This window comes from Brugia malayi (genome assembly GCF_000002995.4).
Source record: "Brugia malayi strain FR3 genome assembly, contig: Bm_v4_ChrX_scaffold_001, whole genome shotgun sequence".
NCBI classification, from domain to species: domain Eukaryota; kingdom Metazoa; phylum Nematoda; class Chromadorea; order Rhabditida; family Onchocercidae; genus Brugia; species Brugia malayi.
This window is the reverse complement of record NW_025062479.1, coordinates 9,971,431-9,989,435: the sequence shown is the minus strand read 5'-3', so window position 1 is coordinate 9,989,435 and position 18,005 is coordinate 9,971,431. Positions and strand designations below refer to the sequence as shown.

At 31.5% G+C, this 18,005-nt stretch overlaps 2 protein-coding genes across 2 annotated transcripts; both read left to right on the top strand.

Moving 5' to 3' along the window:
• Positions 1-960: 960 nt before the first annotated feature.
• Bma-rbr-2 (jmjC domain containing protein) lies at positions 961-11,095 on the top strand (the record flags this gene model as incomplete). The annotated part of the gene is made up of 25 exons (XM_043074304.1): positions 961-1,122; positions 1,812-2,012; positions 2,231-2,380; positions 2,669-2,807; positions 3,170-3,325; positions 3,486-3,637; positions 3,862-3,963; positions 4,030-4,180; positions 4,281-4,377; positions 4,552-4,705; positions 4,853-4,981; positions 5,407-5,612; positions 6,015-6,182; positions 6,427-6,554; positions 6,767-6,917; positions 7,160-7,277; positions 7,489-7,656; positions 7,774-8,025; positions 8,323-8,494; positions 8,751-8,932; positions 9,035-9,163; positions 9,279-9,438; positions 9,921-10,173; positions 10,401-10,720; positions 10,923-11,095. The coding sequence occupies 25 exons, from the start codon at positions 961-963 to the stop codon at positions 11,093-11,095; spliced, it is 4,173 nt and encodes a 1,390-aa protein (XP_042930238.1).
• Positions 11,096-14,899: 3,804 nt separating this feature from the next.
• Bm9159 (Uncharacterized protein) lies at positions 14,900-17,190 on the top strand (the record flags this gene model as incomplete). The annotated part of the gene is made up of 6 exons (XM_001897713.2): positions 14,900-14,937; positions 15,160-15,247; positions 15,734-15,971; positions 16,258-16,409; positions 16,533-16,680; positions 17,096-17,190. The coding sequence occupies 6 exons, from the start codon at positions 14,900-14,902 to the stop codon at positions 17,188-17,190; spliced, it is 759 nt and encodes a 252-aa protein (XP_001897748.2).
• Positions 17,191-18,005: the final 815 nt, after the last annotated feature.

Genomic DNA, 18,005 nt, shown 5'->3' with positions numbered 1-18,005 from the left:
TTTCTTTTTTTTTTTATAATTCGGCATTCTCTCTTTATTTCTTCTTCTTAGTTTCATGGTAACTGTTTGTAATTGAATGATTTATAAATCTCTTCATTTCATTCTTCTTTTTACTATTTATGACTTTTCAATTCTTCATGCTGACATTTGATTTCTCCTATTTTTATTTCTTCTATAAAATACCAATCATTTTTCTCATTTTAAATGCACGAGAATTTCCTGTGAGAAATGTTTGTCAACATAAAATCTTCGTAAAAACTTCCCTGATTGATCTTTTTGCAATTTATCATTTATACGTAATGGCGGGTAATTTTATAGAAGTGTTTGCATGAAGATCAACGTTAGGTTTAAGTGAGTAATTTATTTGTTAGTTTTAGAAATCAAAAACTTGTTTTGGTCTCGCTTCACATATTAACTTTTTCCCATTGTTATCTTTGGAAGCATTTCTTCAACTGTAAGCAAATTTAACATTTGTTTAAAATTAACAGGATGCTTCAAACTTATCTACAAATTAATATCAAGGTGATGTTTTTGCAACTGCTCTGTCAATTCTAATGAATTATTAGGGATTATTAAATACAAAAATATTCGTAAGATCTGTGAAAAGAAGAGTATCATGCATGCAAGCTTCATTAAAATTTTGCACTGCTTAGCTTGATGATAAAGCAGAGCAATCTTAGTGAAGATGGAGATGATATCTTACATATAATAATATCTTTTGCACCTTGCTGATTCATATATTTTCCATTATTTGAAATCTTACCAATGTATCTTACTCATCTTTCTTTTGAAATTCGTAGATTTTTCCTATTCCTCTAATTTGAAGTAATACATTTGCTTCGACGTTTCCTTTTCTATTGAACGTTATGTTTGTCAATCTTTTCATAACAATGTTCCAATACAAGTATATTTTTAGGTAATGGTAAATTTGCTAAACTATATAAGCAGACTCCTCTGAACATGCTTAAAAACTATTCCAAATATTATACCGAATTTGAGCGTCCACCGTTTGCACCAACATTTTTTCCAACGGAAGAAGAATTCGCTGATCCAATCGCATATGTAGCGAAAATTAAACCTGAAGCGGAGAAGTATGGTGTGATTAAAGTCAAACCTCCTCCTGTAAGTTTTTTTTTTTTTTTTTTTTTCACCTAATTTATATTAAAAATGAATATTTTTCTGTGTTTGTCAGACTGTTTTCAAAAAGGCCTATAAGATGTTAGCCCTTAGATTGTTCTGTTCAATTCTACAGTTGTTTAAAATGGTGATGGGTGAATATAATAATATGGTTTACTTAGAAAAATTCTGTCATCTCTTGTTTGAATCTTGTCGAAGTACTTCGATACTTTCTCGTCGATGTCATCCCCTTATGTGAATGAAGTTTCTAGATTATATTTCTGTAGAAGAATTCCCTATGACAGATTAATTTTTCTGCTGGTACTTAAACTTTTTGAATTAATGAAAAACATGGCCTTGTTTCAGTTTGAGATCTGATTTGCTTTTCCTTCTGAAGCTGTAGTTATTCGGGGTAAAGCAATTAGTGAACAAATACAATTGTTATAGGAGCTAATTTCTGTAGGATGACTTCAGAAATTACCCTGCCGTCTTGCGCTATTTTGCCAAACTAATGGAAAATTCGTAGTCGTATTACTCTGGCATTTTGATCTGGCTACACATTTTTTCGGTTTCATAATTCTTCACAATTTCATTCTATCACGAGAGGAAGGTGGATGGTGTTAAAATATGCAAATAACTTTTTAAAACAAACATCTTCATTACCCTTTATTACTTTATATTACTTTGTTTTTTAGTCCTTTCGACCACCTTTCGCCATCGATAGTGAGAAATTCGATTTCACACCACGCATTCAAAAGTTGAACCAAATTGATGGACTGACGCGAGCAAGATTGATATTCGATGCACAGTTAGCCAGTTATTGGCATATGCAGGGGCATAGATTTGAAGTTCCAAATATAGATAACAAATATGTCGATTTTTACGATCTTTATAAGGTTTGTGGTACTTTTAGATGTACATTTTTCTCTCAGTTTAAGTGGGGTGCAGAATATTTGTCGATATATTGTGATTGCTTCTTTAGCTGCATTAATAGTAAAGAATGCTTTTTAATGGGGTCTTTTTCTTTCCGCATAGAATACAGAAAATTTCTTCTAGCTCTGAAATCAACATATGTGGTCTGCTTAAAAATTTGTTTTCCAAATTGGATTTGCAGGCTGTAATGGAATCAGGAGGAGTTGACACTATAAACGCTCAGAAGCGATGGGGTTATATAACTAAAAAAATTGGATTCAAGCAACAACGTGCAAATAAAATCAAAACTCTTTACTTCAGATGGATTGATGCTTTTCAAAAACTTTTTACTGTATGATGTTTTGTTCATTAAGAGCAAGAGAAATTCGTTCTATCACTACGAAATTTTCCTTTCCAGTGATATAAAGTTTAGGAAATTTATAAATTCTTTTCTCATGCGTTCATCGTAGTGGTCGAGTTTACGTGAAATGCATGTAGCAGTCGCTTTACAAATGAGGGAAATCCTTAACCTACAACTACATGCATACTGTGGTACTGAAATATTCTATATTTACCGTAAAATATAAGTGAATTAGTATTTATCGTAGAGATCAATTTGTAATTTGTCCCTTTGTTTTAGCAAGATGAAGACGATGAAGAAAACACTAGTGACGGTTGCAGCAACATAACGAATGATACTGAAATTGGACAAGTTGAGTGTGGAGGACACATCCCTCAACCTAGAACGAAATCAATGGCTGGACTTCGGTTTCATGCAAGTAGGATATTTTCGTAGTACTTCCCTATTTGTAGCTGCTTTGACGGTTAACAGTTAAGCTGTTTATGGATAAAAACTATTCAAATTAGAAATTTTATAAATAGTGACGATTAGTGATGCAAAATTTCATCTTACATTTTATTGTATTTCAGTGTAAGTCTCAGGACAAGTGAAAGGTTTTTTATGACCTTCGAGATAAATGTGCATTCTATAAGTTTCAGAATGTCAAGAGTAGGAAGCTTTTTTTTATCTTCAGCGATGGATGGAAGACTCAGTAAGAAGGGTCAGCGCCAAAGAGGTGGAATTTATTTACATAAGATCTGGAATAACTATCTTTCATGGAATTTCATAGCAGTTTTTCAGAGGAGAAAAAAACGAGAACATCGGATCCAATGGATGAAGTTGTATGTAGGAAATGCGAGAAGGGTGACGATGAGGACTATTTGTTGCTGTGCGAAGATTGTGATTATGCACTGCACACTTATTGCTGTTCGCCGGCATTGTCAAATGTTCCACGATGTTCGCTCTTTTATTTATAGATAGTATTCTGAAATCTATATTCATTAATTAATAAAATAAAATAAAAGTAAATTCTTCTTTTATTTTTTCAATACCACTTTCATCATTTTTTTTTTTTTTTTTTTTTTTGTTTTTATAATGATTTTCAATGATATTGTAGCTGAATGGCGTTGTCGTCGATGTTTGTTGACTTCAGTCAAAGAGATTGCGGAAAGTTATGCATTTCACGATGCACATACCAGTTATAATTTGCTTACGTTTGCTAAATACGCAAATGATTGGAAGCAAAACCATTTTCACAGAGATCCGCTGGCAAGTTATTGCACTGTTTTTTTCTGAAATTAAAACAAAAAATGGGACAGTATCGTTTTGATTTTTTTTTTCTTTTTTCTTTTGGTTCTGGATACATAATTACCGTGTTTTATTCCACATTAACTCAAACCTTGTCCATTAGGATCAAGATAAGTAGTAAAGACGTTATGTCTTGCCTGAAACATCACCTTTGCAAAATATGTGCCTCAAGATTACAGTTTTAGGAAGTCACTTCTGAAGAAGTCGAACAAGAATTTTGGAAAGATGTAATTGATCTCGAAAACACTGTAGTTGTGAAATATGGTGCAGATCTTGCAGTCACTAAAGTATGCTTTTTCTACTTTTATTCAACATTAGGTAATTCAGTAAATTGGATTTAATGAAATTTGAAGGTCGGTAGTGGTTTTCCAATGAATGGGCGTGACTTCGGAGGAAAAATGGATCCAAAGGAACGTGAATATTATGCGAACCATCCATGGAATCTCAACAATCTACCGATATTAAAAGATTCCGTTTTGAGCCACATGGAAACTGGGATATCCGGTATTTTCTATTTTTTCCTTTTCTGGATTTGAGGGCCGTGTTAAATTGCTATTTTTTTCCCTAAGATTATATGCACTAATTGTTCTGTCTAATTGTTTAGGTATGATGGAACCGTGGGTTTATGTGGGTATGTGTCTGAGTGCTTTTTGTTGGCATACGGAGGATCATTGGACCTATAGTGTCAACTATTTGCACTGGTTTGATATTTTTTTAATTTTATAACATAATGACTTTATAACATTATTTTTAGTATATGTTTACATTCCTGTGACTTCGTTAGCTTTAAACAGCCTCAATTGTTTTCGAGCTTGACCAAGGATTGTAAGTATATATTTTTTATTTTTACTGTATTTTATTATTTTTTATTTCAGGGGTGAGCGAAAAATTTGGTATGGCGTTTCTGGCGATGAGGGTGAGAAATTCGACAGAGTTATGATGGAACTTGTCCCATACTTGTTTGAACGTCAACCCGATGTTTTGCATCACATGACAACGACAATGAACCCTAAAATTCTTATGAATAAGGTGGGACGTGCAATTTTTAGTAGTGCTTATTTCTTTTCCTTCAGGAACTTCAGATAGCAGCATAAAATGACATAAGAATATAGTTTTTCTTGATCTGATCTGGTTCATGATTCTTTATTTCATAAAATTTTAACAGTAATTTTTTAGGGTATTCACGTTTATACAGTTCATCAGGAACCAGGTGAATTTGTGATAACATTTCCACGTTCCTATCATACTGGTTATAATGAGGGACTGAATTTTGCGGAAGCTGTAAATTTTGCACCCGCAGATTGGGTAAAATTTATATCTATTTGATTTATTATTAGTTAACGTATTCTTTATATGAATACGATAAGAACTGAAAAAAAAAAAAGCAAAACATTAATGGTTTGTTTGTATTGGATAGGTAGCGATGAAATAATCAAATCTTTGTTGCTGTTTAGTGGAAAATAATGACATGCTGCATATCCTTTCGTTTGGAATAATTCTATGTTTTGACGATCAGTCTTTCAAAACTAATCATTAGAATGAGTCACGCAGAGCCAAAACCTAACTAAAAGCAAGTACTCTTTATGTCAAGAAATGAAACTTGGGTAAATACTTGAGTTGAAAGTTATAGGCTTTGTCGTTGTAAAATTTCATTCTTTTTTTTTTCACTTTTGCTTTATTAATATGTTATATTTTAATACTTGACATAGATTGCGAGCAAATGTTTGCAGCTGCGCAAAGGTCGTTTTTGTATCTTGGAATATGCTCGTGTTCATCGCAATTGTGTTTTTTCCCACGAAGAATTAATGGTAAAAATGGCGAAATGTGCTACCAAGCTGAGTACTAATGTTGGTATAGCTGTACATGAAGAATTATACGAAATTATTGTGCGAGAAAAGCATCTTCGAGACACTGTCACTGGTAAAGGCATTACTCAGTAAGTTTATTATGTTTGCAAGTGAGAGCTACGTCTTAAGAAATTCATGCATTGTCTTATAGGAACTATATTGGTTTAAGATACCAGAGTACAAGAAGAGTGTTCAGAATATTTTTAGTAGGCCTGAAATTTTCATTTTAATACCACATATTCATATATTGGTTTATTGATGTCATATCTCAAATTCATTTGAATCATAAGTGTAATGAATTGAAGATATGGATAAACCTTTAGAAGGAAATCTGTATATAATTTATGCGTATTGTGTAATATTTAGAAGATACGCTATATTTGAATAACTTAATGTTTCTACCAGAAAATTGATACTGTTGTTTTTACATACAATTTGAAATTTTATTAAAAAAAAAAAAAGTTCTTGAAGTAATAATTATTAATATGCAGATCAGCACGTGTTGAATATGAGCATATTCCTGATGATTTTCGCGTTTGTATTGTTTGCAAGACTACCTTATTCATGTCATCAATCATCTGCAAGCACAAAAGGCTTGTATGTTTAGAGCATGCCGATCGTATTTGTTCTTTGTGTCATACAGCCGATCTTACTTTCAAGTAAGCCTTTGAAAATTAAATAAAAATTTAGAGATATAAATTCTATTTCACTGTGTTTTTTAATAACTTTCAAACTGAAATTGATAACTCTTCAAATAAATTTGCCAAAAAATGGTCGAAATATATCTCAGTTTAATGCTACTTTAAATGTTCCGTTTTAGAATGAAAAACTCTAGTATCTCATGTTTTGTGCAATGATCAACTTTCGTATCATTGTACCTGATAAATTAATAATAATTTACAGTTATCGTTATACTGCTCAAGAACTAAATTACATGTACAACATGTTGTCTTATGGGATTTGTGACTATTCTACCTGGAAATCCAAACTTTTATCTGCGATCAGTGCAAAAAGTCATGCTGTTAAGCCGAGTATGTTTTCGTTCATTAAATTCATCATAATCACAGCAAATGTCTAAATTTTTATGATCCATTTAATTTTTGTTGTGTATGAATTCCTCAAATCAACTATATAATTCAATGCTTTTTATATGATTTAATTGTGAACAGAATAATTTAAATATTGAAAAGTTAAAGTGCTTAAATGAGATTTATCAAGGTAAACCCATTGATTCATTATTCAGCACTAGATGATTTGCGTATTTTGGTTAGTGTTTCGAAAGCGCGGTGTTTCCCACAATGTGATGCTACTGATGAAGCCATGAATATTATAAAACGTTCTGAGAACATCATGCAGAGTGCGCGTGCACTGATGAGTCGTCGCATACGAACAAGGTCTGATAGTTGATAACGTACAATTGTTTGTCTACAAATTGCATAATATGATTTTTGCTCATATTCAGCTAAATCGAAAACATAATTTTGCTCCAGAGTTTTTTCTTCTGATGTTTGATTCCGAACCTGATAATTTGCTAAATTTACCTCACGACTTTGTCGAATACTCTGTTTGTTTCTATTTTTTTTTTTTTCTTGAAGTTCACGTCCAGCTTTTTGAGATATATGCTGTTATTGTTTAGGAATAACTTGCGGAAGCATGCAAATGAATGTCCGGCCGATATTAAAGACATCGAGAAACTAGAACAATCGATCGAGGAATTGCCATGCACTATACTTAATTTAGAATTCATCGTTAAGGTTGTATATGTGCATTCTTTTGTTAGGAAAATTACCTTGATTTAACGATTGCTGTGAACGAAAATTTAGTATTGTTGTCAACTTATCGTTTGAAAAAGTCTAGGGTTCGTTTTCGCTCACAAAAACTAGTAAATCGTTTCAGAGACAAGCCAAAAGCTATAGATCTATTAGAATTTTGAAAATGTCAGTGTGTTAAACGGTCTTTTTATAGAATTATGTGCAGCGTTTGGAGGATTGGCGTAAGCGTTGTTCGCAATTTTTGATAGATGCAATAGATTACACTGACAAATACGATTATTATATTGATTTGGCGAACAAATTGATTGAAGAAGCTGATGATTTCAATGTTAATTTGGCGGAGATCGATGATCTGGAAAGAGTGGGTCTCTTCTTATTGGCAAAGACTTCACCGACAAAGGAAGAGAATAATTTTGTTGGTCGAAAGAACATTAATTGGATATAAACCTTATTGTTTATTTATTATTTTTAATTTTAGATGGTAGATAAGTGCCACTGGCTACAATGTGCACATAAAATATTGGCTTGGACACCCGAAAATAAATCAGATAGCAAAACGGGGAATCAAAATATAGTTGGACTTGATCAGGCAAAAGGAAGATGGAGACTTAGCGAGTTGATGGAATTAATCGAAAAGGGACGATCCATCGCTAATGACGATGTCAAATTTCAGATTGAAATTGATGCTTTGAATGTGATGTTGAAAATTGGACACCAGAATGAATACGTAGTTCGTTTTATAATTTCTACAATCTTATTGAATTAACTAGCCCAGTATGTTGTGGTTTGTTTCTTAAGACAGCAGAAAAGTTTTCTCTATCTTCAAGTACAGATGTTTATGTCCGTGGCTGCATTCGGAGATAATGAAAATATATTTGGTCAAATTTAAGGAATTTATTTCTTTTTACTATCCATTTAGGTTGAAAACTCAGCTTTTCTATGAATTAAAACTTTTGAATGATAACAGTGCTCCATTATCACTAAAATATATTATTTATTCATTTTCATAAAATGATTTTTTGTGAAGGTGCAAGCTTTCTTGCGCGATAAAAAAAACGAAGGAATCGGAGTGGAAGAGGCTGAGAAAGTGCGAGCAGTTTTGGAAGTCTCCGATTGGATGACAGAAGAATATACCGATAAGTTTAGAAATGAATATAAGTTCGCTCGAACTGTTTACGACACTGCTCGACGTTTGAGAGGTAGATGGTATATCTATTTTTGTACTTTACAGTAATAGTTATTCTAGAAGTTAATAGCGAGCTCTAGATTTCATCCATATTCATTAGATATAATCCGATCTAAAGTTGTTTTGTCATTTGATATTGATACAGTCTGGTATGTTTCGAGGTAATTGGAATTTTTTTACGATATTGCGGTTATCATTCTGAAGAATATCATCTATCCAAATCAGTTGATTTTCATGTCTTTCAATCTCATGTTGTTATAAATTTTTAGGAAACAAAAGTTATACGCTGAAATCTTTGAGCGATTTGCTTTTTAAAATCGGGAAATCCTTCATTTTGAGAAATTCAATAATGGATTCAGATATAGAAAGACTCTATGATTGCGTTCAGTGTTTTTGCCGACGTGTTGGTCATATGTTTGCGCTATCTCCATCCTATTACAGCATTGTCGAGGTGTTTTTTTTTTCTAAAATTATTTTATTAAAAAAGAAAAAAAAACCATTTAAGTTTATCAGACGATTTTAGGAATTTTAGAAATCATCGTTTCTATTTAAGATATTGAACGGTCGAGACGATTTAACGGAATTAATCGAAGGTGTTGCAACACCACTTATCCTGGTGGATCCACTTTCACTGCGTGACAATTGGGCATATATTGAAAATTTCGAATCCGTTGAACAGCTTGTGAGTCTTTTAACTTTAGAAAAATGAATTGAAATGGATGAAAAACAACTTTAAAGCAGTACTTTATTACTTCTTTTTTGTGTCTTTCTTCTCAGAAAATTTGATTGGATTTCAGACGCATCATATCAATTCACTTTATGAACAACAGCGCAGATTAATTGTAACTCTAAGAAAGTCGAATGAAGCCCGCTTCATTGACGAAATGTGTTTGTGTGGTAGCACGAAGGAAGAAGATTCTGTTATTCGTTGTCTTCTTTGTCACGCCAAATATCACTGTACATTTGTGAAATTAATTTGACCAAGTTTAAATTCATATTTTCGTCAAGTGTTTCTCATAGTACCATTCAAAATATTGTAGTTATCCTCTTTTTTTGAAACAACTATTAAGCTGAGTCATGTTAATTAGTTTCTCTTCATTTATCTTCTGATTAAACATAATATGACTAGACATTCCAATCTTCGGGACTTCTGCTACAATTAGATGTCTGAAGGACAAAAGAAAATGCTATCTGGAAAGTTATAATATCAGAAGATCAAGATTATTTTGGTTGGTTATAAAAGTGTTGTAAACTGGAATAAGTTCTCTTTCTATAACAAGGATCCAGTTAGATTGCATATTATCATGTCTACTTGTTATGTACTACTCTACATTACCAAATAGACTTTAATAATTCACTTAAACTTTGATTTTCTTCCATGTTTTTTTCTTGCTCCATCAATTAATATTTGTAATTCAATGTATAAAAAATTTTTTCAGCAAATTGCGTGCAGTGGAATCCCTTCATGTCACAGCTTCCAGTAGGCTATTATCTTTGTGTACGATGTTTACGTAGTCGTCGTCCTTTTGTGGAAGACGTAAAAGATGCATGTGGAACTGCTTTACCATCTTTGGAACGTATGTTGGTTGAAACCGCTTTGAAGCATGCTGAAATGGCGTATACGGAAGCTTTGGATGTTATTGGCAAACTACCACCTCTTGATATTCCTCTTGATGCTGAACTATGTAAAAGGTATGTCTGTTTTGAAATTCTTCGTCAACATCTCAAAACTTGTAGTTCCCAATTGGTATAGCAAGATTGGAATAATTAGGAATTCTAGAATATAAACATTTACGCCTACAATATATTTGGACTATAGTTGAAGATACGTTGAATGTTTTATTATTAAACTTAAAATATTGTCCTTACGTCTTTATGAAATAAATGAACAGATAATTGTTTATTTGTTTTTTCTTCAGTGTTGATGAGTCTCTGATTGCGGTTTTCTGTAACGAGATAATGAATTTGGAAGCGTGGAAATTGATCACTAATGCACTCATTCGAGTGAAGCCACCTACTGAAAGGGATAAAGCGATTTATGAGCAGATTAAAACACGATCGATTTCGACACAAATTCCAAGCGTTTTGTTCCCTGACAGTAATGGTAGTAAAAGGCGTCGAGGTCTGAAGCGAAGTGTATTAGGAAGCAGCAAATTTATGACACATCGGAAACGTTCAAAGAATGATTTTCATCAAGAACAAGACGTCTGCTCTGCTACCACTTGTCTAAAACCTTACAGTTAGTCGCTGTGATGTTCCTATTATATTTAGCATTAAATTATGATCAGTTCTGAAACATTGAATTTGGTTTTTTTCATGAATTATTTCGTAGAAAAGTGACTTAAATCAAGCTAGTAATTCAAAAATGGTTTAAGAATGAGAATTAATGAAGTATCTCGTGTTTTGTTTCTTTTTATAATTTTGCACTAAAATGTTCATAGGTGATCACATTCGTTGGATTCAGTGTGAAGCAGGTTGTTCACAATGGTATCATTATGTTTGTGTTGGGCAAACGGTGAATCGAGTCGACCAAACATCATTGTATTGTTGTCACAGCTGCTCGTCAGAAGGCATGTGTTCATCCTCTGGATCAGTTACTTCATGTCCTCCTTAAATATCAGTCTGTTTTTAATGTAACTTAAATAGTTTGTTTTTTAAAAACAAATAAAATGAATTATTACTTTTTTTTATGCTTGTTTCTCTGATTTATTTGTATTGTTGTTGTCTGTAAACAGTTTTCTTATTCCTCTCATTAAATTTATATGTATTCAGTAGCTTTCATTTCATCATTACAATGTATCAGTTGTATGTTATTCGGATTTCAAGCATACATTATGTGATCTCGTCTAGCACAGTCTCTGTGTTTGTCAATTGATCGCATTCATTATTTTTGTTCAACCTTTCTGCCTTGTTAATTGGAACAGTTTTTATTTTTTTGATTTGTTCATTTGTTTGCTTGTAAGATCACTGTTAAATTACTTCCAAGTGTTTTCCAGTATTTTCTGATTTCAAAAATAGCTTCAAATTTTATGTCATCACTCGCTATCGTTTTTACTTCTTGTCTCTCTTGTAGCATATAAGTTATCTGTTAATCGTGAGAGTATAGTCACGTTATGTCATGTTATATTATTATTCACCTGTAATTATCGCACTTATTTATATTCCTTTGTATTTCTTTCCATTTCTTCCTTTTTTTCCTCGTTCGTATAAATACTTTACTTCTACTTTTATTTTCATCTTTGTTCATTAATTTAGTATTTTTAGTTGAATTTCATTAGTAAACAGGCATAAAGCAGAATCGCAACAATTGTTTTATTTCAAACCAAAATATAAAATGCTTTCTTCAGTTAATTAGTCACAAGAACTGTGCTTTTTTGTCATTTTTACTTTTTTTTGTCATTTTGCAGAAATGTGATATTTTTTTTTTGGTCAGATACCTTTCATTTCTTTCGATTATTTTGATCCTGTTTTGTATGCTGTGCTTTAATTATCTTTATTCTTGTATCTTTTTTTAAAAAATTTCTCCAATCATTTATTTTGGACTAAAATACAAATAACAGTGATTATATGATAATAGTATGAAAAAGCACGGATATTTCTGTATTAGTGGTTTTTGTAGCAACATGTTTTATGTTCTTGTTCTCTTTGTACTGTCAAATCACCTAATTTCTTTTTCTCCATATATGTGCTTCTATCTTTAAATTAAAATTTCCCCTCATAAAAAGATTTGGGTAGGAATTTTTTTTATTCATCTGCAAAGATCAAGTAGTTCGACATTTCAAGCAAATAAACAAAGTTATATGGGAGAATTAGGTAAATTTTCATTTGTCTTACACCAAAAGAATTTACAGGACTATTCTTTGATGTTGCGAATGCTGTTTTGAAAATATCGTGCAACGACACCTGTCATAACACATTGAGTATTAAGTGTGCTAAATCCTCCTAGTTATTTCTTTGACTGATTACAATTGCGGTGGTTTAAATTATTGAATTATTTGGTCTTTAATGATCAATATGAGATTTTATGGCTTACATGGAACTTTCAGAAATACGGGCCGTTTTGTTTTTAACACAGCTTATCCACTTCTGTTACCAAAAATTGAATTAGAAATGTGTTTAAACAAGCAATGAAAAGTCCCATGAACATGGAAATTACAAAACTGTTGCAACGTATCTTAATTTTAAATTGAAATGGTTAAAATTCAACTTAATTCGTTATGGAAATTCTAGCACTGGAAGTGAAGGTTGTATTGCTGGATTTTAATTTACTCATATATCTTTTTTTAGATTTTTTTCGTGAGTTCATGTTTTACTTTCATGATGTGGATGAATTTTTCGTCTAATTTATGTGCTTCCATAATGGAATTAGCTCTTTTTTTTTGTTAACCAATTCTGAATTCGAACGAAACACGAAGCAAGAAATAAAAGCTATAATATAGTAACACTGGCAATAATAATAAAATAATAACAATGCTACTAGTGATAACAATAATAGTAATAATAATAATAATGGCAAAAGCAACAACAAAACCAATTGCTGCAAAAAAACGCATTTTTTTTGTCACTGATTTAGTATCACTGATTACTATTTAGAAGGCTGTGCTTCGCGAAAATTAAGACAATTTTCGAACACTTCTCATTGGTAATTTCTTCCAATTATATGACCACTGATTCATCAAATCGGAAGCAAAAAAAAACCGGAATAATTCCCAGGATATTTTTTTAAGTAAAATTTATTTAATAATATGAGGAATTAGTCCTAAATTATTAAAGTGAGAACCATTATTACATTTCTTTTTAGAAATCATCTACTGAATGACATTCCCAAAAGAAGTTGCATTGTTTCTTCCATTACATGAAAAGTTTTTTTATGATATATACATTAAATGATACACTTCATAACTTTAACGAATGATGCTAACTCTGATTGAAATATGCTTCATTCTCTTGCAGATTCTTTTTTTGCACTTTGTTTCCTTTGTCAACAGAAGTCTATAAAGATAACCTTCTTTTCAAATGAGAATGTATTCAGAAACCAGTAGAAAGTACAGTAGAGCTTCATCATAATAAAATAAAGTCATTTTTGAAAATTAGTAAAGTCTAAGGGTCAGGAATAACAATGAATTGTGTCTTAAATGTTTTCGTAGACAATGATGCAGTCATCGCTGTTGTAAAACGACAGCGATGATTGCATCATTCCCCTTCCGTTTTACTGCCAGTTTCTTCCTTCCGTTCTTCATTAACTTCCTTCTCCATTTTGATATAAAAGTGAATTAGTTAAGAAAAGCATCCAAGAAAAAAAAAGGAAGACAGGACCGGTTTAAGAAATTAAAAAATTGTTTGAACTGTAAAAGCTTCCAATTTCTCAAGTCATCCAAACTGTATAGCTGTTTCTTCAATGTATGATTTCTAGTGCAGTAAATGTGAACTGAATTGAACACTCATATCATTTACAAAAAAGGTGATTAGGTGTGCTGAACTATTCCTTGCAATGTACAACTTATTTCCAACACAAGATAAAGGAGATAATGTGAATATTTTAATTACTTGAATAGATGATTCATTTCTTTGTCCACTTTTGTAGATTATAACACAGTCGTTCTCCATTTCAAATACTTTCAATTCACCAAAATGACACGAACGTTTATAATATCGTCGAAAAAAAATGGAATAATCCAAAACAAATTTTGGAGATATCGCAACTTTACTTAGAAATTGAAAACTTTCCCACTTACTTATTGTACATGTAAAGTATTTCGTCATTGCACATGTGAAATTCCAGATTTATTCTGACTCAAGATTTCTAGTTCTCCTCATTACTGTCATCACAGCCTAATGTCCTGGTGTCATAAAGGCGTTTCTCGCTGTGTTTCCCCACACTATTCCTCTTTTTCTCTCCTTGCTAGTTTAGAAAAATTCTACAACCGCCCCCTCAACATAGGCACATCATCGTCCTATAAATCCATTTTTTTTTTTTTTTCTCCTAAATCTTGTTGGATGCAATTCAATGATTCATGACGTCCACTGTTAGCGAAGTTTCATCTTTATTAGATAACCAAACTGATAAAGATGACTTATGTATAAGCCATTTTATTAGACAAAAAATATGGATATAAAAAGTTGGACAATATGGATATAATAAGCTGGACAATAAGCAAATGACTGATAATATGTCAGAAGAAATGTTATTTTTCTAAATTCCTTTTAGGAACCGAACATCATCAAAGACAATGGAAAGAGAAATAAAAAGAAAAGAGAAACACTTATGCTCATGTGGGTGACAGCCGATTGGTTGTCTTTTTTTCGCGGGAATTAATCAAGCAACAGTATTTTCAGCTTTGAAGATGAACAGTTCACAGATATGAATATGTATACTCCTCAACTTATCACTAATTTGATAAGGCCAAAGTAGTAACATATGTGCACTCCACAGTACACCAACCTATCGCAAATACGGTAAGGCCAACGTAGTAACATACGTGCACTGCTTAGTTGATCGGCGTACTACAGTGGACGTTAACAGACTACAATCGCAATCCTAAAATGAGACAGCGAGCTTCTCGTTGAGGGAATGAGAAATCAATAAATCAGTGCTATATCTTTGACGTGTAATGTAATTTGAATATCCTTGCGTATGAGATTGTCGTATTAAAGATGACTATATCCAAAAATATTTAGCTTATGTATTTCGATCAGTTACGGAGCGGTTGGTTACGTGATTTGCTCTATATTTTCGAAAGGAATAAATTTTAAGGAAGCAATTAACGTAAGTGTAAGGATGCGTATGTTTTGATCTATTTAGATATATAACTTTTGTTTTTTGTTTTTGTTAGATTATATTTTCATTTATTTAGTTAGAGAGTTTGTTGAGTGAAAATTTTTTAAATACTGAAGTTAACATTTACTAAATTTGCTAATCAGCTCATATATTACAGTACCTTCATCTGAATTCTCATTTAGGCTACATATTTCAACTAAATTATAGTTAAGAGTTATTCGACGAATTAAAAATGATTAAAAAGTGATGCAGAAGTTAAAAATAGACTGCATTAATAGCGTTATCACTTATATCCACTCAGCTAAACTATAAGTGAAAGATTTCTCTAAATTCTAGTTTTTTTAGTGGCTATCAATTGATTTATTCGAGAGTCACTGTGACAATCGTTCGATATCCTTTTTGTACTTACTATGAATAGAATAGAAATACATATAGTCGTAAAATATCAAAATAATGATAAATCAATTATTTCAGATGGGTGAACGCTTTCCATTTAGAAATTTTGAAGAATTTACGGATAGCAGCAAAAGCGAATCAGAAGAAAGTGGAAATGATCTCAATCATTCCAATCATCTATTCCTTGAAAGTGACATCAGTTCGAAGAAGCGAATTTTAACGGATTCATCATGCGACTCAGATATGAGTTTTACCGAAAATGAAGATTATGCTAGCTTAAAGCGTAAAAAGATCGCAACTTCGAACGAAAGTACAGGTAAAAGGCTCCATTATTCAGCATACAGTGTATATGTTTCATTAGTATGTAATATAAATGTTAGATGTATAAATGAAATTATTGATTTAAATTAATGATTTTTTAAAAGATCTGAAAAAATTATGAATATTTTTAAAGTAATTATTCTTCCCAATCTCTCTATATTTTTTTTAACTAGATCAAGTACTATTAAAATAAGGGATTGTAACATATTTACAAAAGATGATATTTGTAATTGTTGTCTTCTTTTTCAATGTTTTTATTATTCATTGTAGATCTTTTGCAGATAGAATGGAAATGTATCGACACGTCACTACAGTAGACACTTTGACAACAAATCGTTATTTGTTGCCACTTGCTCGCCGTTTCTATGGTTCTGAGGGACGTAGCATTAGTGTCACTGAACCGGAACTTACTTGCTCAATTTGCAACTCAAAGGTAGGTTAAAATTAATAAGTATTATTAAATTGATGTTATTAGGAAAATAATTTCTCATGAATCTGCTTTTATGATAATTTTTTGTTAGATCAGTCATTATGATAATTTGTTAGGTCATTTAAGGTATTAAAGAAATTTCTCGAACTTCATGCATGGATGCACCTTTCGTGGATGACTGAGGTAGGCGATCGACATCCATTCCAATGTACACGTTGTAATTTTACTGCTTTTCGTATTCCGGATGTCGTATGCCACACCAACGAGATACACGGTAATATGGACGGAAATTTGTTCGCTCCAACTGTATCATATGAAATTTTGCAATTTTTTTTTGCAAAAGTTATAGAATGTTTCCCACCTATGAAATCTATAATGCATCAGCACTATTGATCACAATTTGAGTAGTTCTAAAATTCCGAATGCGCACAAAAATTATGTACTATTATCTAATAGTCGATTATTCAAATCTTTCAAATGATAAGCTTGATATGACAATATACTACGTATCATATTCAGCAAAATTCTATCGCATAACACAAGTCAATACAACTGTAATCAATATTTTATTTTTATTTTGAAGTATGAGTAAAAAAGAAATGAACAGATATTAACTGAATAACAACAAAATTAGTTTACAAAAAACAAAAAAAAAAAAGTTTTATGTTTAAGTCTTCTTTATATGTTAGATATGAGAAGATATATTTTATTCATTGTGGATGGGAACGTATATATATATAATGGACATATGCGCTGCATCACAGCTCGTCATAGTACGATCTAATTTGGATTATTTGCTTTATATCTACTGATCGGATTATCTCTCAGCACCATATTGGGATTATATATAATGAATTTTGTATACTGTGTATTATAATGCTTATCACAAAATTGTAGAATAAAGATTTCTTTGAACACTTATTTGATTTTATTTCGTTTTATTTGGAACTTCAGACAATTTTCGAAAATTTTTAATAATGTCCCCTCAGAAAGATTTCGATTAAAAAGTGTTAAAATTATCAAATAAGGAAGGTAATTCTATTGGTATTATTTGAAATTAACTGTGTTTTTTATATATTTGAGATTGAAATATCTAAAAATTTTTTATACGCTAACTTCATTTTTTGATAGATGTGAACCATTTTATATGATGAATTAGTTAAGCTGAATTTTACTATATTGAAAAGTTGGATTTGAGATAATTGACGATATATTCACCTGCTACAGGATACAGAAAAGATTTGAAAAGTGTTGTTTCATTAATACAGATGTCCTCTTTAGAAAATATATAGAGTTAAAGCAAGGAGGCAAATAGATAACAGATGTGATGTGGCCATGCCGCTTTCGTTTACAGTTTCCAGAAAACATGACTAACACTTCTGAAGCCACTGTTCAAACGTGTCTTCAAGAATGAAAAATGTATTTTATATCGAGTTTTTAGTCTACACATACTCTTTCCTTCAAATTATACATTTTCTGCATTGCTTGTAGGGCACTTTACTTCCATAAACAGTCAATTTTACTTGCTCATTTAACTTAGATTTGGAAAAATGTTTCTGGAATTGATTTTGCATTGTTTTTATATGGAAATTTTTAGTA